We start from the raw sequence: 23,763 nt of genomic DNA on the forward strand, positions 1-23,763 counted from the left end.
ATAAGTAAGTAAGTTGTTTCTCCACCATTAGTACATTGAGCTAGTGGTGGGCACAGGGCCGGTTTTTGCTATGGGCAATGTGGGCGACTGCCCAGGGCGCAATCTATTTGAGGGTGCGAGCGCCGTCAAAAAAAAAAAAAAAAAAAAAAAAAACTCAAAACAAAACTCGCCAGTTTTGGGGGTTAGGTAGAGGGTTAGGGTTAGACCACGGCTCATTTCCATGTCAGATTAGTGGAGTGGGCGCTGGGGCGCCCTCACTGTCACGTCAACTTGCTGCGGAGTTAGAGTCATACAGGTTGTGTATGTAAGAGGAGGCAAGGGGGGGAGGCCAGGGGATAGACTGATCCCAGGCCATATAACACAAACTGCTTTAAAATAAATTGTATTTCATTCCTAAAATTAACATAGACCCACATACCTTCATGTAATTAATTGGGTTAGCTATGTGAAAAATGTAAAAAAAAAAAAAAGTCATAGGCCACGTGAATTTGTTTACGTCACGTGACTCTGGTTGATTGACGGGTGAAGGGACTGTTGTCGAAAGGTAATATGGATCAAGGTAAAAGACCAAAGAAGCATCAGGTGCACAGTTTAGAAAAAGAAGAAGAGGAGAAATGGGCAAAGGATAAAGGTACGCAGATTTCTGTGAGTGACATGATTGACATTAGGCAATAGACTATTTATTAGCCTCTTGCTAATATGTTGCTAATTAGTCACAGAGGGCAACTCTATTTGGTTTTTAGTTTTGCTGAATTAGAATTAGAATTGAGGCATCATGTCATGCAACTAATTTCACCAAGACAACTTAGTCTGGTTTGTGTTTGCAACACAAGTGCAAAAATTACTCATATGTCCTGACTGTGGATTTGTTTTTATTGCTATAGGGTATGCTAAATTGAATAACTTATAATATACATTGACATAGCATTTTGTAAGCTACATGTCATATATCTTTTAAAATAAATTGTCGTGTGTTGTGCTTAGTTAACAGGATGTTAACAAATGTTGATAAAGTGCATCATGGTCATTCTGAAACATCCTCGCTGCAGGAAGGAGCGCTTTCGCAGGTCATTCATCCCAACAGCAGTTAGACTGTACAACACTTCATAATGTCTTGAGTCACTTGGACACTTTACCTCCTCTGCCATCACTTTATCCTTACAGTCCAGATACATTTTATTTATTACACTCACCCATATAATGCATACCGTGTATGCTGTGTACCTTACCGGCTACAAATGTATATAATATTTTGATATCTGTATATAGTGTTTTGATGTGTGTGTATATGTGTGTATATGTACATGTGTGTATTGACTATATATTTTCTGTATATAGTGCTTATGTATATGTGTATAGTGTTTTTCTATTTTATTCTATTCTATTTTTAGTTTTCTGTACTGAGCTGCTGTAATGCGCAAATTTCCCTGTCGTGGGATCATTAAAGTTTTATCTTATCTTATCTTATCTTATCTTCTAATAGGGTAACTGATGTATGTGTGATGTAAGTGTCATCTAACTTATAATATTATCTTAATTGTAAATTCAGGGACACTTTTGAAATATTTTGGAGCTGGAGGACCCAGTGTCCAAAATGAGGAGTCCGATACTTCCACAGCAGCCACAGACATGGTCCTGGAGTCTGATGAGGGGCCATCTACCTCTGCAGCCACACGGGCCTCTTCAGGGATGGTCCTGGAGCTATCTACCGTCTCAGCCTCATGCTCCTTGTAGGACTCCTCAGGTGTTTGTGTGTGTGTGTGTTTTTGCATAAATTTTTACTTTTGTGAACACTATAAATGCTGTAAATAAAATGTACTGACAATACCATTTTCTCTATTAGAAATGCCTCAACCTGAAATCCCACCAAATGCTGTCCCTGAGGATGAGCTTCTGTCTACTGACCCTGCTAATTGGCTTTCAGTTCTGACTGACAGAATTGGGACACAGCAGGTTTGCAGAGGACCAAGTGAGGTACCTGCTGACTTTGTTTTCCTCAGGAATGAGTTGAATGGAAGAAGTTGCCATCACCAGTATTTCAAGAAGACATTGGTTAATGGTGAAAAGATTCCCAGAAGCTGGTTAGTCTATTCAGAGAAAAACAGCAGCCTTTTCTGCTTCTGCTGCAAAGTCTTTTCTAAGAGGACAATTAACTTAACAAGCTCAGGCCTGACAGATTGGAAACACGCAAGTTCTTTGCTCACCTCTCACGACAACAGTCCAGAACACTTCAACTCTATGAAAATATGGAAAGAACTGGCAACCAAGAGATGGCACTATTAGAGGCTGAGAAGATGAGATGGAGAGCAGTGTTGACCCGTTTGATTGCGATTGTGCAGTCTCTGGCGGCGAGAAATCTGGCACTGAGGGGGAGTACAGAAACATTGTACATGCCATCTAATGGCAATTTCCTCAAAGAGGTTGAACTGATGGCACAGTTTGACCCAGTGATGAAAGAGCACCTTAACCGGGTCCAAAAAAGTATCTCTGGTCACACCACCTACCTCAGTCACAGCATACAGAATGAACTTGGTAATTTGATGAGCAGCAAGATCATTTTTGAAATGGTGAGAGGCATCAAGCAGGCAAAATATTTCTCAATAATTCTTGATTGCACACCAGACATCAGCCACACCGAACAGCTGTCAGTTGTAATCCGTGTGGTGTCACTGACAGAGGAGAAGCCCTGCATAAAGGAGCATTACATGGGGTTTTTGGAGGCAGAAGAATCCACAGGTCTGCATTTGGCATCTCTGATTCTCAAGCGACTAAAGGAGCTCTAAGTTCCTTTTGAGGACTGCAGAGGACAGGCTTACGACAACGGAGCAAACATGAAGGGGAGAAACAAGGGTGTTCAAGCCAGGCTTCAACAAATTAACCCAAGACCTCTTTTTGTGCCATGTGGAGCTCATACCCTCAATTTGGTTGTGGCCGATGCTTCTAAGGCTTCCACTGATGCCATGAATTATTTTGGCATCTTACACAAGCTTTTCACCTTGTTTTCAGCCTCCACTCAGAGATGGGCCATACTGAAAAAACATGTGGGCATCACTTTGAAGATGTGGACTGACACAAGGTGGGAAAGTAAAGTGAAGAGTGTTGAGCCCCTGAGAGATCAGGCAGCTGCTGTGAGAGAGGCACTGATTGAGGTGAGAGATCACACTAAAGACCCCACCATTAAGGTTGAGGCCCAATCCCTGTCAGAGGAGGTGGGATCCTACCGCTTCAGCATCTGTACAGTGGTGTGGTACGACATCTTGAGCCAGACACACCATGTGAGCAAGCTGATGCAGTCTCCCAGCATGCAAGCTGATGTTGCCGTCAGTCTTCTCAATCGGATTGAGAAAGATCTTCAAAGCTACAGGGCAACAGGCTTTGTGACAGAACAGATGTCAGCCAAGGACATCTGTGAAGAAATGAATGTTGAGGCTGCTCTGAAACAGAAGAGACTGATGTCCACAAAGCATGACTTCTCCTATGAGGCATTTGATGAGCCTTTAAGTGATGCTCTGAAGAAGCTGAAGGTCACATTTTTCAATGTTGTTGTTGATGCTGCAGCTTCAGCTGTTCAGGAAAGATTTCCCACACTGCAGAATGTGAGAGAAAAATTAGAGTGCTCTCTAACTTCAGAAACCTCCCTGACAACGAGCTGCAAAAAGAATGTGAGACCCTGCAAACTACACTGCACTTTAAGGGACACTCAGACGTGGATGGCAGGGAGCTTGTGCAGGAGCTGAAGAATTTCCCTGAGTGCAGTGTAGTTTGGCTGGATACTTCCTGCTGCAAGATGGCGCCGGTATGCTTGGCTTGCCGTCTGTCGCTACCTACCCTGCTTGCGTTGGTGCTGCTATCGACGCTTATTACCCAAAATATCTACGTTGATACCTTACTAGACTATGATCGTCAGACGCTTCTGGGTTTCCGGCTTCTAGCAGAAGTGAAGTTGTTTTATGATGACCCCAAAATCTTACCTCCATTCCTGTCAGAGATCCCGGACTACCTTTGCCGAGCACGGGCTCTGCCCCCACGAAGGAGGCGCCGCCGCTCCCGTGGGAGACGCAGCGGTAGACTGGTGCGGCTGAAGGCATCCTTGACACATCTTGCGGGGCTCGTTGGAGGAACTGTATCTCGTCCCACATATGGAGTGACTTATGGTCGTTTTCCTCTCTGCTGCTCACGGGATCCTCCTTACACCTGGTTGGTACCTGTTGCTGGCCCGGAGGGTCTGTTCCAGCTTTCACGGCCTCGTCGCCTCCTCTCTTTTCGTTCCAGGCAGACTGGAGTAAATCAGGGGAACCTGCGGACTCTTCGCCGGGACGTCTGCAGTGTTGGCGCCCCGGCCCCAGTGGCTCCTACCAGGTTTGGTCTGGTGAATGCTAGATCCCTCTCGAACAAAACTTTTATTCTTAAGGACTTCTTTACTTCCAAGGCGCTGGACTTCCTCTGTATGACTGAGACCTGGGTGAACGCTGGTGAGTCCAGCGTTTTTTCTGAGCTTTTACCGCCTGGCTGTGGCTATTTTAATTCTCCGCGGACATCAAGCCGTGGAGGAGGAATAGCGGCTCTCTTTCAGAATATGTATAAATGTAAGCCGCTGTCTCCATCTTTGTATTCCAGCTTTGAACTGAGTTTATTTGAGCTGGGTCGCTCTCATCCAGTGCTGTGCGCTGTTATTTACAGGCCACCCAAATACAACAAGGATTTTATAAATGATTTTTCTGAATTGCTGTCTGAATTTATGCCTAAATATGACCAAGCCCTTTTAATCGGGGATTTTAATATACATGTGTGCTGTCCTGACAAGCTGATGGTTAAGGACTTTTTAAATTTAGTGGACTCTTTTAGCTTTATCCAGTGGGTATCGGGCCCCACACAAGAACGTGGACACACACTGGACCTTGTTTTATTGTATTGTTTATCGATTTCTAATCTGTCAATTTGTGATGCAGTGTTTTCAGACCATAAGCCTGTGTTATTTGACCTTGCTTTGCCCTGTAACATTGTTAAACCTCATATTTTTAAAACTCGTCCACTGCAGCACATTTTTCCGCTCTCTTTAATTTAAACTGTGACATTCCTGAGTCTTCTAATACAGAGCTGCTCACCTCCTGGTTTTACTCCACCTGCCAGTCTGTTTTGGATATGGTGGCTCCAGTAAAATCCAGGCGGCCTAAAACTAAATCTGAGCTCTGGCTGAATGACTCTACTCGTACTGTCAGACGTGAATGCTGAAAGGCTGAACGGAAGTGGAAAAAGGACAAGCTGCAGGTGTCTTTTGAAATATTAAAGGACTGTTGGCGTCGCTATCAGGCAACTGTAAAAGAGGCCAAACGAGAGTACCTGTCAAGTATTATTGTGGGAAACAGTCACAAGCCTCGTGTACTGTTTGATACTATAAATACTGTTTTGAATGCCCCTCAATCTGCTGGCATCGAGCCCTCAACTGAGGCTTGTGAGAAATTTCGTGATTTCTTTGTGGCAAAAGTAGAAAATGTTAGGGCTCTCATATCACCTCCTGTTTGTGACCCCTCAGTCTCTGTTCCCTGCTCTGTTGTTGCTGCTTTGCACCAGTTCGCGCCGATCAGTATTTCTTTTTTATCCGAGATTGTCAGCCTTTTAAAGCCCTCAGGCTCCCCGATTGATGTCATCCCACCTCGATTTGTTAAAGAGGTTTTTCCAGTAATAGGCCCTGCTGTTCTTGCTCTTATTAACAGCAGCCTGTCCTCTGGGGTGGTTCCTCAATCTTTCAAACACGCGACAGTGTTGCCATTGATTAAAAAACCCGGGTTAGATTCAACTGTTTTGTCAAATTTTAGGCCTATTTCTAGGCTCCCTTTTCTATCAAAAATCTTGGAAAAAGTCATTTATAGCCAACTGAAAGCCTTTTTAGATGAAAATGATATCCTTGAAACTTTTCAGTCTGGTTTTAAGCCTCTCCATAGCACCGAGTCTGCCCTGCTAAGGGTGTTTAATGACATTTTCCTAACTACAGATGCGGGAGACTATGTGATTTTACTTCTTTTAGATCTAACGGCTGCCTTTGACACAGTGGACCACAACATTTTAATTTCACGTCTAGAATGTTGGGTGGGTATTCGGGGCACAGCTCTGGAGTGGTTCAGGTCATATTTGACCCAGAGAACATTTTCTGTTGGCCTAAACGATTTTAGATCATCCTGTGCACCTCTGTCGTGTGGGGTGCCTCAGGGCTCAATACTTGGACCACTACTGTTCTCTCTGTATTTGCTCCCCCTTGGTTCCATTCTTAGGAAGCATAAAATTGCCTTCCACTGCTATGCAGATGACACCCAGATTTACATGTCCCTAAAACAAAGTGATGCGAACGCCGTCCACACACTAATGAAATGTCTCGATGACATCAAAGCTTGGATGGCTTCAAATTTCCTGAATTTTAATGATATAAAGACGGAGGTCGTCATCTTTGGTCCGGGCATCACGGGGAGGGTCACTCCTGTGGATCTGGGTTCTTTATTTCAATATGCTAAGCCCACGGTCACAAATTTGGGCGTCAAAATGGACGAAAACCTCAAGTTGGAGGGTCAGATTAATGCTGTGGTTAAGTCTAGTTTCTTTCATCTGAGACAGCTCGCCAAAATAAAAAATATCTTGTCGAAAGATCACTTTAATACAGTAATCCACGCCTTTGTTACAACTAGGTTGGATTACTGTAATTCCTTGTATTTTGGCATAAATCATTCCTCACTGTCTCGTCTTCAGCTTGTACAGAATGCTGCTGCACGGCTATTGACTGGAACACATAAGAGGGAACACATCACTCCAGTTTTATCTTCTCTGCACTGGCTTCCTGTTTATTTTAGAGTTCATTTTAAAATTCTTTTATTGGTTTATAAGTCCTTAAATGGCCTTGCACCACCTTACCTCGCAGAGTTGCTGCATCTACACTCCCCCTCCCGCCCACTTAGATCTGCTGACCAACTGCTGTTGGTCGTACCGAGGACTAAGCGGAGGCTCAGGGGGGACAGAGCATTCACCGTGGCAGCCCCCAGGTTGTGGAACGCTCTGCCTATGCACATCAAACAGGCCTCTTCACTAGCTAATTTTAAATCTTCTCTTAAGACCCACCTTTTTTACCAGGCGTTCAAACAAGCTTGAGATGTTTGTATCGCAGTGTATTTATTTCTTATGTATCTATTTGTTTTTTAGTCTAATTTTATCCTGACTTTTGATTGTGTATTTTATTTAAATTTTATTGTTGCTCTTTTATTTTTATGTTACTGATGCTCTTATTTATTTTTATATTTTATTGATGCTCTTATTTCTGGGTGTTGACTTTTACGTTTGTCTTTTGTTGTTTTTATTCTTCCATGTTCAGCACTTTGGTCAGTGCTTACTGTTTTAAAGTGCTATATAAATAAATTGGCTTGGCTTGGCTTGACCTTCCATCAAAGTCCATGACTCTACTGGAGCTGCCGACTTTCATCCACGAGAAAGAGCTCACAGAAATCTACCCCAATCTGTGGACTGCACTCAGAATTGGTTTGACCCTTCCAGTGACAGTAGCTGAAGCAGAGAGGAGTTTTTCAAAGCTGAAGCACATTAAAACATACTTGAGGTCCACTATGTCACAGGAGCGTCTCTCTGGACTTGCCATCATCAGCATCAATCATACAGTTGCACAACAGATATCATATGATGATGTAATTGATAATTTTGCAGCAAAGAAGGCTCGAAAAGTCAAGTTTTAGATTGCACTTCACATGCATGGTTATTAGTACCTGAAGGATTTGTGCAATTTATATTGGTATTTATATACTGTATTTCATTAATTTATTTATTGTGTTTTTTTCTGTTCTTTTTTCATTTTTGTATTTAAGACTATATATAATAAAATAATACAAATATGCAACGTATTGTTGTGTTAGTGGCGGCGGGGGGTCAAGGGGTGGTTTGCCCAGGGCGTAAATCTAGCCAGAACCTCCTCTCGGTGGCCAGATTGATTCTAATATCGATAATAATTGATCAATATCAGTGTAATGAGATCGATACTTTGGCTTCAGTTTCTCTCCTGTATGCAGTGCTGCGGTTTCATCAAAGATGCAGGCTGACTGTCTAAATGTCGCCCCTGTCACAGCACAGAGCAGGGACACTTTGCTCCTCCCCTCCCCACAGTGGTTTGTTATACTGTCATGTGACACATAACATATTTTACTTGGGGGAAAAAAAAGGAATTTTCTATGAAACATTTAAAGCTAAATTAAATTTAAATTTGTACAGCTTGTTTATGTAAGAAAAAAATCTAGAAAATTAGTGAATGAAGGGACATTTTTATTAAATTTATTATACTTTCTGAACAATCTACCTGGAAAACAGTTTGCATTTGTTCTTGAGTGACGATTTGGTACACTTCATTTACCAAAAAAAAAAATCCAGTCATAATGTATGGGGAAAATTGTTTTGTTAATGTTTTTTTGTTTCAGAACAATTACTTTTATTTTGATAAAGTATTTTCTACTTACATATAAACTTTGCCCAATTCTATCCTGGGTTTTAACTAATTAATGATCCAAAGGAAAAAAATCTAAAACCAGTTTAACTTCATGAAAATTCTTCATAATTATTAAAAAGTATCGGTATCAGTATCGGTGATACTGGCCCTGTGTTTACTTGGCATTGGATCGATACCAAATCTTGAAGTATCGCACACAACTACATTGAGCAGTACATACAAGAGGAGTGATTGACAGTGCTAAGACCCTCCTCCTGGCTCTGATTGGTTGTTCTTGACTGGGAGCGGTTCAGGGAGGAGGTGGAGGAACTCGATTTTTCCCACAGATTATCAGTCGCATACTGTCCTGACATGGTGTCAGTCTTAACTAATATGTAAAAAAAAATGATTTTTTTTCTTTTTTTTTTTATAAAAGATACATACTGCAGCTTTAATCTGTATATGAGAGAAACTTGTAGCTTTAGTTCTTACTGTCGATGATTGTTCTGCCATTTTTACACATTTAGCTATGTGGTTTTGAAATAGCGCACATTTTTGTAAGGATTGTTGTTGGTTTAAAAACAATATAACTTTATGTTTATGAAAGGCAAAGAACAGTTAAGAGTATTGTGATGAACTATGAATAATTGTTTTAGATTCTGTGATAAATGATGGAAGTCACCCAGGAGTATTAAAAATGGTTAAATTTATTTGAGCTGTGAGTGTTTAATATCAGGGTGATTTTATGGGAATGTGGATCTTTCAGATCAATTTGAGAAGTGATTTTTATCATTTTTCACATTATATTATGTCACATTGTTGGATATTTTTATCACTCTGATATTGGTATTTCACTATATCATTTATTAGTACCTATATTAATCTGAATTAATGGTCACATTGTATATTGTTTGTCACCTATATTGTCACTCATACACTGAAACACTGCATGCTTTAGGTGAGTGGAAAGGACTGAGGCCTGCTCTGCCCAGGGCCTTGTTTTTTCTTTCCACTAGTAGTACTGCACTCATTCATATTTAGAGGCTCACCTTTGTACACAGTGCACTTTTGACACAGTATTGCCAGTGAGAAGGTCAAGTAGGTAGTGCTCCGGTGGGAGGTATTTTCACGTGGGAAAGTTGTTTGTTTTGGCAGGCCCCAGAGAACAAGTCATGGAGCCATTGCATGAGGATCGAGCTAGTACGATACATAGTGGATTGGGAGCATCCTACTATGCCCATTGTTCCTGATAACAGCAGGGGGAGGTGTGAGTTTGGGCGATAAAAGGCAGAGGCAAGGTTGGGAGATAGCTCTTTTTTTAGCGCACTTTTTTGCTCTTCCTCTATCACCTTTGCAGCGGCTCCAAGGCATTCACTCCCGGGAGGGCTTTTGCTTTCTTGTACTCTGTTTAACTCTGGACCGCTTCTTTCACCCAATTTTACTCACTTTTTCCAACCATACTTTTTTAACTTCACTCACTTACGGTCCTTTCCTCTCTATGTTACTGTCTGTGTTTTGGTCTTTGTCTGTGTTTTGTGTAACTAAGATGTCTAAATAAACAGCCTGCACTGGAACCTGTTTATCCCAGTGATTTATTGGAAACTTGGAAACTGAAAAGTGCGGTGTGCAAAAGTATTCAGCCCCCCTGAGTCAATACTTTGTGGAACCACCTTTTGTTGCAATTACAGCTCCAAGTCTTTTAGGGTATGTCTCCACCAGCTTTGCACATCTAGTGACTGAAATTTTTGCCCATTCTTCTTTGCAAAACAACTCAAGCTCAGTCAGATTAGATGGAGAGCGTTTGTGAACAGCAGTTTTCAGATCTTCCCTCAAATTCTCGATTGGGTTTAGGTCTGGACTTTGACTGGGCCATTCTAACACATGAATATGTTTGGTTTGAAACCGTTCCATTGTAGCCCTGGCTTTATGTTTAGGGTCGTTGTCCTGCTGGAAGGTGAACCTCCGCCCCAGTCTCAAGTCTTTTGCAGACTCCAGCAGGTTTTCTTCCAAGATTGCCCTATATTTGGCTCCATCCATCTTCCCATCAACTCTGACCAACTTCCATGTCCCTGCTGAAGAGAAGCAGCCCCAGAGCATGATGCTGCCACCACCATAGTGGGGATGGTGTGTTCAGAGTGATGTGCAGTGTTAATTCTCCGCCACACATAGTGTTTTGCATTTTGGCCAGAAAGTTCAATCTTGGTCTCATCTGACCAAAGCACCTTGTTCCACATGTTTTCTGTCTCTCCAACATGGTTTCTGGCAAACTGCAAATGGGACTTTTTATGGTTTTCTTTTAACAATGGCTTTCTTCTTGCCACTCTTCCATAAAAACCACATTTGTGCAGTGCACGACTAATAGTTGTTCGGTGGACAGATTCCCCCACCTGAGCTGTGGATCTCTGCATTTGGTCCAGAGTCACCGTGGGCCTCTTGGCTGCATCTCTGATCAGTGCTCTCCTTGTTGGGCCTGTAAGTTTAGGTGGACGGCCTTGTCTTGGTAGGTTTACTGTTGTGCCGTACTCTTTCCATTTCTGGATAATGGATTGAACAGTGCTCCGTGAGATGTTCAAAGCTTGGGAAATCTTTTTATAGCCTAAGCCTGCTTTAAACTTCTCCACAACCTTATTCCTGACCTGTCTGCTGTGTTCTTTGGACTTCATGATGCTGTTTACGCCCCAATATTCTCTTAACCAACCTCTGAGGCCATCACGGAGCAGCTGTATTTGTACTGAGATTAGATTATACACAGGTGGACTCTTTGTAGTCATTAGCAGTCATCAGGCAACTTCTGAATGCAATTGGTTGCACTCAGAGAAAAGGGGGCTGAATACTTTTGCACACTGCACTTTTCAGTTTTTTATTTGTAAAAAATGTTTCGAATCATGTATAATTTTCTTTCCACTTCACAATTGTATACCACATGTTGGTCTATCACATTCAATTCCAGTGAAATATATTTATGTTTGTGGCTGTAATGTGACAAAATATGGAAAAGTTCAAGGGGTATGAATACTTTTGCAAGCCACTGTAACACTGACCAGATTCTCTGTGCTGTTCCTGTGTCCTATTCTTGCCCTGCTATGTGCAGCTTGAGGCACCTTCTGTTAAAAATAGACTTGACATGGAGCAAAGACACTGATGTTTCTTAGACCCACTGCAGTACATCTGGTGGAATCACATGGGTGGGTGAAATCAGTTCAGGTGGCCACTTAAGAGCCACAACGCAACCCGATGTATGACTGGGGTCAGTGTGTTTCATCTTGGTGTGTGTGTGTCTCAGTGTGCTTTGATAAACATGTGTATACCGTGTATCTCTCAGTGGGTATGTGTACCTGTCTCATTGTTTGTACTGTACCTGTTGCAGTGTGTCTCTCAGTGTGTCTGTCTCTCTCTTCAGTTTGTCTTTCTGATTTTCCAGATGCAAGTTTTTCTTATTCAGTTGTTTCTGGTCCAGTTCCAGTTCAGCCACCAGCTGTTGCAGGGCCACCAGTCTCTCCCTCAAACTCTGCAGACACACAGCACCACTTTAGCTGAGTGCTTAGGACATCAAGTTTTTAAAAACAAACAAATGTCAGTCTTACTCCAGTCAATGTATTTGTCTTGTCTGAGTAAATCTAAACTGACAAACTGATCATAAACTGACCTCTGTATCAGACCTTCCCACTGGGCTCCAGTTCTTTTGGTGGGCTCCCTCTCTGTAGCCAATCATAGCTTCTGTTTGTTCTGGAGCTAATTTGGTTCGATCTCTGTTCTTCTCCATCTCCTCTGTCCTTTGACTCAGAGTGTACAGCTACACAACAGCAATACAAATAATTTCATTACAATGTCACAGAACAGTGTTGTAACAACTAAATACAACCTGAATAAAACATTATTTAATTTAAAATAATGCTGAAGTGCACAGATTCATGGACCTGGAGAAAGTCCATGCAGCTTTTTTTCAGCTTGGGAGCATATAGCACCCTGTGTAATTCAATTTAATATGACTTTAATACAAGTTTGAAATGACAAATATAGTAGGGCAGTGCTGTAATCCAGCATTTGATCTGCTCAGTGTGGAGGAGTTGAATGGACGATTTATCAAATGTTATACACAGGCTCAAATCAGAGAATTCACTCGTGGAGCAGAAAACAAATTCTGGCTGCAGGTTATTCTATAGTGCTTGGCACAACTCATAATATTAAAAGTCTTGGCACCAATATATTCTATAGCTCATCTTGTAACCAGCTGCTTTACTATGCTGCCAAGATTTTGTAAACTATGCAAGGTCACATCCGGTACTTTAAAAACATAACACAACTTGTGCGCACGCACACAGATACAATGTTAGGGGCAATGCCAGGCTGATGCACGGTATCCACCAGTTTTTAATATATTTAGATTTTTTTTATAACTTTTTTGTACCATTGAAATGAAATGAAATGTTGAAATCCTTTTCAAACCAAAGCATTATTTGTTTTTGTTTGTTTGTTTTTATCTTTTATGGTTTTCAAACAGTGACAGTATAAGCTTCATGAAATTTTCAGACCTCTTTCAGATCTCTGAGATTACAATGGTTTGCTATGAAGAGGAAACCGTGATGTACTTAGTCACAGTGATTGTGTCCCACAGGAGTTGGTATACCTGCAGAAGGCCTTTAAGCTTGGCCATCTCCATCAGCACAGCCCTCAGGCCCTCCTTCATCTGCTGCTTCGCCTCCTCCTGCCTTGTTTGCTCCCTGCTCCAACTCTGATCAGACAGCTGAAACACAAAAGGAGGAGCTCAGTAACAGCGGGTGCTCAAATTAACACACCAATGTCCTAAAATATAAAATTTTTCAAGTTAAATGTCAAAGTGTGACCCATCAAACATTTGTTAGCAACTGCCAGGGACATCATTTTTAGCAATCAATATAAAACAAATATTTCAGGATAATGAGTTGATTAGCAACACTTACTGTTTACACACATTTTGACATAAAAGTTGCTATAACATAAGTCAAAGCTAGCTAGATATGAGTGAGAAATATATATATATATTAGAGGACTTTAGTTAGAGATGAATAATTACTGCAGAGCTGAACAGGTTGTGCCAAAAAGTGATCATCTGACAAAAAGTAGTTCGTACCTATCACAAGGCAGATGCTGCAATGAGTTTTTGGTAAAGTGACTTTTACATATCCTGTATTTATCCAGGTAAAAACTCTAATTGACATTAAAAATGTCTTTCAAGAGAGATCTGGTCAAGGGGGCAGCAAAAATTGCAACAGATCTATAAAGATATTTTAAGTGGTCAAAAAGGATTGGATTATAATGTAGAAAACAGAAAAAGTAGATAGAATAAACCAGAGTTCCAGGGTCATTTATTTATTTTATATACAGGGGTGGCAAAAGTAAAAACATTCTGCACTAAAGTAGAAGTAAAAGTTGAAGTACAAATTCAACTTCTTTACTCAAGTAAAAGTGAAAAAGTTCTGAAATGCACTCAAAGAAAACAAAAGTAGCTCATTTCTACAACCGATTTTTGTGCCAAGCTAACTGCACCTTATGCTATGTTAATTTAATAATAAAACATTAGTAGATGGGCATACAAACTTTATTCAATCTAAATTCTAATTCTAATGAATGTACCCCGGTTGAACACTATTATGTAGAACAGGAGCAGAGAAAAAGAAAAATAATTAATTAAAAAAATATATGTATTTGCTTTGCAGATTTAACAACTAAATACTGTCTTTATACTAGGCTATACTATCCAATTAATCTCTGCTACAGTAACTCTGACCATGAACAGCTGCTTCGCATCAGTCCAACACAGTGCTTTACCACACTATGACAAGATAACCTGTTTATCCTGCATTATATTATTTTCATGCAACCTTTAAATCACAAAAAGTTAATAACCTCACTTTGTTTTGCATGACATTTCACAACATATGGTGAAACTTCCTGCAAGTTATGTTTTTTATTTCCCACCAAAAAAGAAAAAAACTTGTCTCATTCTTTTATCTCCTTGGAAATACAGCAGCTGTACCAATAGCTAACAGACACACTGTGAAAAACTGCACACAGCTTGTGTGTTTGCTGATATATGTTCAGCTGTTAGAGTTGTAGCAGTTGAATTTACCAGAAACAGAACTTTACTCCATTTATGCTGACTCTGTAGCACTAGCTAGATGCTGAAGCACCGCAACCACAGGACATCTGCAGCATGACCCACTTTAACCCCTCAGTATAACTATAAATGATGCATAAATTATATGGTTTTTGCTCTTTCATCTCTTTTTATCTGATAAGCCCCAGTGATTGATATACCAAAAGGATTGCCTTATATGTTATTGTTCCCTCATTCCTGAACCATTTTTGCTTTGTGGCAGGGCACATTATCTTGCTGAAAGAGGCTGCAGACACTGGGGAATACTGTTTCCATGAAAGGATGTAAATGGTCTGCAACCATGCTTTGGTACATGTCAAAGTAACATCCACATGGATGGAATGACCAAAGGTTTCCCAGCAGAACATTGCCCAAAGCATTACAAATCCTGGTGCCAGGTGTTCCCTTGGTAAGCGGCGCACACACACACACACACACACACACACACACACACACACACACACACACACACACACACACACACACACACACCCAGTTATCCACGTGATGTGAAAGAAAATGAGATTCATCAAACCAGGACACAATTTTCCATTGCTCAATGGTCCAGTTCTGATGCTCATGTGCCAATTTTGTTTTTCCCCACTATGTTTCCCCCGCTATGCAGTTCATACCCAACTTTTATCTATCTATAAAGCTAGATGACACACATCAATTAGTTAAATTGCAGGAATTTCTTTAAGCCATAAAAACTAAGATTCTTCTAAATCAGATAAAACTAAGGTTACTGTATTCAGTTCAGTCCTAAAAATCATGGAAACATGGTGTCTAACCAGATAATTAATCTGGGTGGAATTACTTTGGCCTCCAGTAAAGCTGTGAGGAACCTTGGAGTCATTTCTGACCAAGATATGTCCTTCAATGAACATGACAAATATGTAGGAATGCTTTCTTGCATTTGTATAATATCTCTAAAATCAGAAACATTATGCCTCAGAGTGATACCGAAAAATTAGTTTATGCATTTATTACTTCTAGGTGGGACTATTGTAATTCATAAGGCCTCAATAAGGTTGTCCTTAAAAATTCCCTGAAAACCCTTAAGTTCATCCAAATTTCAGCACCAACATAGACTAGAAGGAAAGAGCATTCTTATTGGCTCCAGAATTTAATTTAAAATCCATCTCCTCACATACAAGGTCTTGAATAATCAGGTCCCATCTTATCTTAGGCCACATAATACAATACCACCCCAATAGAAAACTTCACTCTCAGAATGCTGGCTTACTTGTGGTTCCTAGGATATTTAACAGTTGAAAGAGAGTTAGAGCCTTTAGCTTTCAGTCTCGTCTTTTGTGGAACCATTTCCTTGTCTGGATTTGGAATAGAGATCCTCTCTACTTTTAAGATTGACTTAAAAAAAACTTTCCTTTTTTGATAAAGCTGTTAGAGCTGGATCAGGTGACCCTGAACCAGCTGATCCCTTAGTTTTGTTTTTCTTCACTAACCTCTTTTCACTCTCTATGTGTTTATATACCACTCTGCATCTAATCATTAGTTATTATTATTTCTTGTTCTCTTCCATGGTGTCTTTTGTCCTGTCCTGTCTACCCTCCCCCCATGTCCTACCAGCCCCCCCCCCCCAAATTACGGTTCTGCCAGAGGTTTCTTCAGCCACCAAGTGCTTATTCATAAGGGGGTTGTCTGATTGTTGGGGTTTGCTCTGTATTATTACAATAATAACAAAATAATGCATTAGTCTTATATAGTGCTTTTCTAGACACCCAAACACGCTTTACAATTTCATGTATTATTCATTCACACCTCAATCATACTTGGTGGTGGTAAGCTACTAATGTAGCCACAGTTGCCTTGGGGCAGTCTGACAGAGGCATGGCTGCAAATTTGCGCCTACAGCCCCTCCGACCACTACCGAACACACAACCACATTCACACTTGGGCAATGTGGGTTAAGTGTCTTGCCCAGGGACACAATGACGCATGCGCTCAGACGGGGACTCGAACCAGCAACCCTCCGGACAAGGGTTGGCATGGGCACCCTGACTGAATGTGATTAAGGAAGCAGCCAAAAGAAGATAGCTAGTTGAGGCAAGTCACATAAAACAGGGAAAAATAACTTTCATTATCAAGGAATCCATTGTGTAGTCTATTCTGTAGCTATTCTACATGAAACCAATTAAGTGAAATTAAATGTTTGTCCAATTTTGTTTTCCTTTCTTGCTCCAGTGAAACTTCTTTTGTTAAGACTTTTTGTGACCCAAGTAAAATTCTGTCCATCCGTTTTTTTTAGTTTTTAAGAGCTGAAACCTATCCCAGTTCACGTGAAGCAAAATAAAGGCTGGCAATAGAGCAAAGGACATAAATAATGCAAACCAAATTATGGTGAACCTTGAATGATCCTTGATCATTTTGTTATGGCACATAATCTTGATTTAAAGACATTTTTTTCAATCAGGCCTCTTTTCCATCGACGGGGTTCCGGTGACAGTATTTGAACAGTTCAGCAGTTTTACCACCGCGAACGCACTCGCTGCTCGGCTGAAAAACGAGTTTAACTCGGGCCCTACAAGCTAGCTGGTCTCGAACCAGGAACGTGTGACAAAAGCAGCAGAAGGGCGTGACTTTGCCATCTCAACATAAAGTTTTCTACTGCTATTTCTCTACATGGTGTATATTACAGGAAAATTAGATTGTGAATTAGATTGGGCCCTAAGGCTGAATTTGCTTTGTGTCAGTTCATATCACAGTTAAAAAAAACGCAAAGTGCGTCTTGCTCATAATCTATGTCTGTGTTTACTTCTCTGCTGTACACAGATGCTGCAGTAGTTTGGTTTGGACTAGTGGTGTGCGATACTGCAAAATTTGGTATCGATCCAATGCCAAGTAAATACAGGGCCAGTATCGCTGATACTGATACCGATACTTTTTGAAATTATGAAGAATTTTCATGAAGTTGAACTGGTTTGTGATTTTTTTCCTTTGGATCATTAATTAGTTAAAACTCAGAACAGAATTGGGCAAAGTCGTTCTGAAACAATAGAACATTAACAAAATAATTTTCCCCATACACTGATGTCAGGATTTTTTTCATAAATTAAGTGTACAAAATCATCACTCCAGAACAAGTGAACCCCCCCCCCCCCCAGTAGTGTTCAGAAAGTACAATACAAAAATGTAATAAAAAATATTCCTTCATTCACTAATTTTCTGGATTTTTTCTTAAATAAACAAGCTGTACCAAAATGTTTTAAAATGCTTTAAATGTTTTATAGCAAATTCCTTTTTTTCCCAAGTAATATATGTGTCACATGACAGTATAACGTCAGAACACTGTGGGGAGGGGAGGAGCAAAGTGTGCCTGCTTTGTGCTGTGACAGGAGCAGCACTTAAACAGTCAGCCAGCTTACATCTTTGATGTACTGCATACAGGAGAGAAACTGAAGCTAAAGTATCAATCTCATTACACTGGTATTGATGAATACCAATAGGTATCAATATTAGGATCAATCTCAGGCAGCACAGTGGCATGGTGGTTAGCACTGCTGGAATATCATCTAGAAGGCCTGGGTTCGATTCCACCTTGGCCTCTCGCTGTGTGGAGTTTGCATGTTCTCCCTGTTGAGTTTCCTCTGGGTACTCCGGTTTCCTCCCACAGTCCAAAGACATGCAGTTACTGGGGTGAGGTTAATTGGTCACTCTAAATTGCCCATAGGTACGTAAGTGTGAATGGTTGTCTGTCTCTCTGCGACAGGCTGGCGACCTGTACAGTACAGGGTGTACCAGGGGTGTCCAAACTTGCGGCCCGCGGGCCGCTTCCGGCCCCGCTCACTTCTAGTCCGCGAATTGATGTAAAAAATAACATACAATTTGGCCCTTTAAGTTACTTTTTTGACATTTCGCTTAACCCTCTTAATTGGAGGGGAAGGCCGCAAGTTTTGGACACCCCTGGGGTGTACCCTATGTCAGCTGGGATAGGCTCCAGCCCCCCCACGACCCTGAACAGGATAAGCGGAAGAGAACAAATAGATGGATCTGCCCACCACTAGTTTGGACCATAAAATGTGTTCGCAGCACAAGAAAGGGGTGCGTGTTCTTCCACGTTTGTGCCCTTCAGCTTTCATGTCCAGAGAAGGACCCGCCCACACTCATACATAAAGGAGCAGTTCACAGAAACGCGGTGGAAACGCAGGCCCGTTCTTAAGCGTTTCGCTGGTTCGTTGAAACAGACACCAGCGCTGACACGAGCACCTCAGCAGTGGAAAAGTAGCATAATGTGAATGTAGGGAAGTGTTTCTGCTGAACCAGTGTGACCGAGGCAGATTTTTCTATAGTTCAACCAGTGTTTCTATAGTTCATAGATTGAAGTACCTGACTCTGCAAGGAGTTGAGGTTCTGCACCACCACTTCAATACTTTGGTGCACTCCTCTCAGCTCCTCCTCCTTCCTCCTCCACGCCTTCTGCACATCCTCACCAAGCAAGGTAATGTCATATTTCCTGTTTATCAGCTCATCTTGTGCTCGTTTCTGCTCTCTTGGTTCCGTTTGTACCGCCTCTCTAAGAAAGGCCTCCTTCTTGCTTCTCTCTTTCTTTTGCATTTCTTCAGAGAGAGCTGTCTCCGCTTCCTCTGTCCTCTGTAACGTCTCTTTTATTTGCTCCTTCTCATTTTGTTCCTCTTGCAGCTCTTTTGTAATGACCAACTCAATCTTGGTCCTCCTCAGCTTCTCCTGTATCTCCTCTCCTTGCATCTCTCTGAGAGATAGCACCTCTTCTCTACTTTTTATCAGCTCATCCTGTGCTGCGGCCTCCCCCCTTTTTTCTGGTTGCACCTTGTCTCTAAGCACCAACATCTCTATCTTGCTTCTCTCCATCTCCTTCTGCACTTCCTCCCCAAGAGATGACATATCCTCCTCTTTCCTCATCAACTTATTTTTAATATGTTGTTTCTCATTTTGTTCCTTTTCTTTAGTAGTGACCATGAACTCATTCTTGGTCATCCTCAGCTCCTCCTGTACTTCTTCCGTCTGTCTACACTCCACCTGGGTCTCCTTACTTCTCAGGTCCTTGAAACTCCTCTCCTCCTCCCTTTTCCTTATTTTCTCTTTGAGGGCTGTAATTTTCTCCTTTACCTCCACCTTTTCTCTTTGTTCCCTTTTCAGCTCCTCTCTGAGACTCGTCACCTCCTCCTCAGAGCTTCTCAGCCTGTCCAGCATATCATTCTTCTCTCTTTGTTTCTTAATTACCTCCTCTCTAAGAAGAAACATTTCCTCTTTCTCCTGCCTTAACTCCTCAGCCCTCTCTTTCTGCACCTCCTCCCTCAGAGCTGTTACCTCCCTCTCCCTGCTTGTCAGTTCCACTGGTAGTTCTGCCTTCTCCTCCTCTAGCTGTCTCACTCTAGATCTCACTCTTTCTTCCATGAGAAGATGTCGATCTTGCTCAGTGTTCAACAACCTCCCTTGATCCTCTTTCACATCCCTTAATTCATCCTTTAGCCTTTTCATTTCCTTCTCTTTAATCCTCTGCACCTCCCTCTGTTCAGCCACTTCTTTCTCTTTTTCTATCAACTTATCCTCAAGCCTTTTATTCTCTTCCCTCACCCTCTTCAGCTCATCCATTTTTCTTTTCGTCTCCCCTTGAACTTCCTTTAGCATGGTCTCCAGTCTCCTTTTTTCCTCCACTGTCTTCCTCAGCGCCTCGCTTTGATCCTTTACATCACTTTCTATTTCGGACAATTTGTTCTCCAGCCTCATCTTGTCCCAAGCTCTCCCCAATGCTTCTTTCTCTTCCTCAACCTCCCTAACTTTCTCTGCCAAACTCATCTTCTCCTCCCCTACCTCTATCACCTTGCTTTGCAGTCTCCTCTTTTCTTCCTCAGTTCTACTAAATGCCTCCCATTCTTTTCCCTCCTCTTCCTTCTGATCTAGCATTGCTCTTAACTGCTGCGCCTCTTCCTCTCGCTCCATACAGATATGGTTGAGATTTGCTGCCTCACTCTTGCTGTATTCTGCTTTTTCATGCCACTCCTTTATGTCCTCTGGCAGACTGTGGTGGGCTTCCTCTCTTTTACTGGCTCTTTTCCTTACTCCCTCACTCTTGGTCCATACCTCATGTAGCTCCCTAACCTGGGAGAAGATCCTGTCATCTTTTTCTGTACCTTGCCTCCTCTCTTTCTCCACGAGCACCTGAGTTTCCATGACCAGCAGCTCCAAGTTCTCATCTCTTACCTCCTTTGGCTTTAGTCTGGCATTCACCTCCTGCTCCCTCTCTCCTTCCTCATTCCATTTACTGACCAGCCTCAGGCATTCCTTCAGTTCATCCACTTCTTCCTCTATTTCCCTCACAGCACTTATTTGTTGTTCCAGGCTCTGCTCCTTGCATTCCACCTCCCCCTTCATCTCCTCACTGGCCATGTTCAGCTTTACCCTCAGCAGCTCCACCTCCATTGATTTTTCCTTTAGCTTCTCAAGTAGCTTCACCACCACTTCCTCCTTTTGCTCTTGCAGTTTCTCTTTCTTTCTCCTTTCATCCTCTTTGTCCCCCTGTAATTTTGAGATTTTGGTTTTCAGTCTGTTAATCTTTTCCTCCTCTTCTTCCACCCTCACCTGCCATCTCCCCACCTCCTCAGCTTCCATCCTCAACTGGTCAACCTCTTCTCTCTTCTCCTCCCTTTCTAATCCCTGCATCTCAACTTCTCTGTCCCTCTGCTTCTCCTCTTCTCTCCTCCTCTTTACTTTCTCTTCCAGTTTCACCTTCTCTCCCTCCAGCTGATGTATTCTCTCCATCATGAGAGAGATGTGAGTCTTCCCCTCCATTACCTCTTTTCTCATTTTCTCCTCCTTTCTTTGCCTCTCCTCCACTTCCTCAGTCAGTCCCTCAATGCACTTCCTCAGCACCTCCAGCTCTCCGCCTCTTGTCCCCAACTCCTCACTCATAAACACTCTTTCTTTCTGCCAGGCCTCCCTCTCTTCCTTCCTCTCCTCTTCCTCCTTTTTTCTTCTTTTTCTCAGTTTCTCCATTTCTTCTGTCAGCCTCTTCATGTCCTCCTGCAGAACCTCCCTCTCCTCCTCACTCATTTTCCTCCTGTTCTTCTCATCTTCTCTCCTGGCCAACATCTGCTCCAGCTCACCTCTCAGACACATGATTTCCCCTTCAGAAAAAAAGTGTTTTTAAATACAAATGCAGTAATTTATACCAATATTACTACTGTTTCTGTTAACACAATTGATTTTACATGTTTCCCTTGAGAAGGTGCTAGCATATCTAGGGCAGCCATCTCAAATATATTTGCCAGCTCAATTTTGGCACTTTTATTTTGAGCCACATTATTTTACTTTTCACTTTATTACAGTCAATACTCAGACGCTTTAACATTTTCTGACATATTGTTCTGTTAATTATTTGCAACAAATGACATGGCAGTTAAAATATTTGCACAGGAGAACCTAATATACAGTAATATTTAATAGTTTCAAAAGGAACTGGTGTGCCTCCTTTCATGCAGGCACCACACAGACATGCACATTTCTTCATCTTCCCAGAGCCACAAACAGAATCTGTCTGTGGGAAACACTGCAATATTTCACAAATATCATAATTCTTCGTACAAACCCAATTTCAGTTGGGGAGTCTGTGAAAAATGTAAATAAAAACAGAATGCAATGATTTACAAATTTCACGAGTACAACAGAAAACCAATCAAATGTTTAAAGTGAGAAAATGTACCATTTTAAGAAAAATATGAGCTCACTTTTTATATATATATATATATATATATATATATATATAGTGTGTACATAATAATCAGGCACGTAGTGAGAGAAAGACAACGAACTCCAATGTAAGCTCTATACCACTTGTTTACTATACTTTCTCTTTTCAGTCAGGAAAAAACATTACAACACACCTAGTTCTGGGTTACAGTGACGCCTAGTGCTGAACTATAGTAACTGAATACACAACATATCTCCCCCCTTGTTTAACAGCTTACCCATTGGGACAGAAACATAAATCTCCTAAATTCAAACAATATCCTGGCAGTAACATAATACAAATTTAAACAGTTGCTTCCCCTTTCAAGTAGTGTGAATAACTCCTTTGCTCATTATATAAACTGCATCTTGCACAACTAACCATATCTGACCTGTACGCTGCACTTGACTAAACAGTGTTAACAACATCAAATATTCACAGTACATATTTGCAAACATCCAAAGAACTTTGGGTATGAACACTATTAGTACATTTCAGTCACTTTGCATTCTTCAAGCATTTTTCTTTTTTTTTGTTTTTATTTTAGATTACTTGTAATGTTCTTCCCCTCCTCCCCGAAGGCCATTAGTTATGATTAATGTTCGTAATCATTAAACCAAGCAGGCTTCTTCCTGACCCGAGCGGGTCTTGGTGTTTTGTCATTTGTCTTCTGCTGAGGCCCTGGCTCAGGATCTGGGGCAGCAGGACCTGTGACAATGGCCATTGCTCCTTCCAGAACCAGAGACAGGTGAGCAGCGTTCCAAATGCGGCCATCCTCCAGCACATAGGAGCTTGCATTCACTTTCTCCGTCACCCTGGTAGAGGCATGGAATTTTGATAGTCCTTTTTTAACATGAAAGAGCTTCCTCACACAAACCAGACTTGCCTTCCTAATTTTAGGTACTTTTGCACCTCTCTTCGCATCTGTGTAAGTTTTTGATGCTTTCTGTCTGGAGGCAACACGATCACGCAGTTGCTCTTCTGGCAGAGGTGTGACTTTACTGGCTGGGCCAATGTTCACTTTTGTGCGCATCCTTCTGTTGAACATGAGTTCATACGGTGACACCCCTGTAGTGCTGTGTGGAGTGGCACCATATGTGAGCAGGAATTCCTGTATGAAAGGTTTCCATGGCTTCCTCTCTTGCTCTGCTGTGAGAAGTGTTTCTTTAAGTACGCGATTCCAGCGTTCCACAGCGCCATTTGCTTGAGGGTAATATAGAGACACTTTCCTATGTGTGATGTCTCTCACTGCCAGGAATTCTGCAAACTCGCCTGATGTGAATTGTGTCCCATTATCACTTATGAGCTCTGTAGGATTTCCAAACCTGAAAACAATGTGGACAGGAACGTGGTGATTGCTGTGGTGGTAATGGTAGGAGTGAAAGCAACCTCTGGCCACTTTGTGTAGTAAGTAGTCAATCACAGTTATAGTGT

The 23,763-nt window shown here is 41.6% G+C and overlaps 1 protein-coding gene across 5 annotated transcripts in view; it reads right to left on the bottom strand.

Annotated features, from left to right (window-relative positions):
* Positions 1 to 11,807: 11,807 nt before the first annotated feature.
* Positions 11,808 to 23,763, bottom strand: part of LOC115778020 (trichohyalin) — a 43,654-nt gene continuing 31,698 nt past the window's right edge. For all 5 annotated transcript variants that reach the window (XM_030726031.1, XM_030726032.1, XM_030726034.1 and 2 more), the window contains exons 20-23: positions 18,951 to 21,727; positions 13,095 to 13,211; positions 12,114 to 12,260; positions 11,808 to 11,975 (exon numbers count right to left, since the gene is read on the bottom strand). In XM_030726031.1, coding sequence (XP_030581891.1) covers positions 11,808 to 11,975; positions 12,114 to 12,260; positions 13,095 to 13,211; positions 18,951 to 21,727 — 3,209 coding nt within the window. The remainder of the gene's footprint in view (positions 11,976 to 12,113; positions 12,261 to 13,094; positions 13,212 to 18,950; positions 21,728 to 23,763) is intronic.

The sequence above is a fragment of the Archocentrus centrarchus genome, unplaced genomic scaffold (genome assembly GCF_007364275.1).
Source record: "Archocentrus centrarchus isolate MPI-CPG fArcCen1 unplaced genomic scaffold, fArcCen1 scaffold_95_ctg1, whole genome shotgun sequence".
Lineage (NCBI taxonomy): Eukaryota > Metazoa > Chordata > Actinopteri > Cichliformes > Cichlidae > Archocentrus > Archocentrus centrarchus.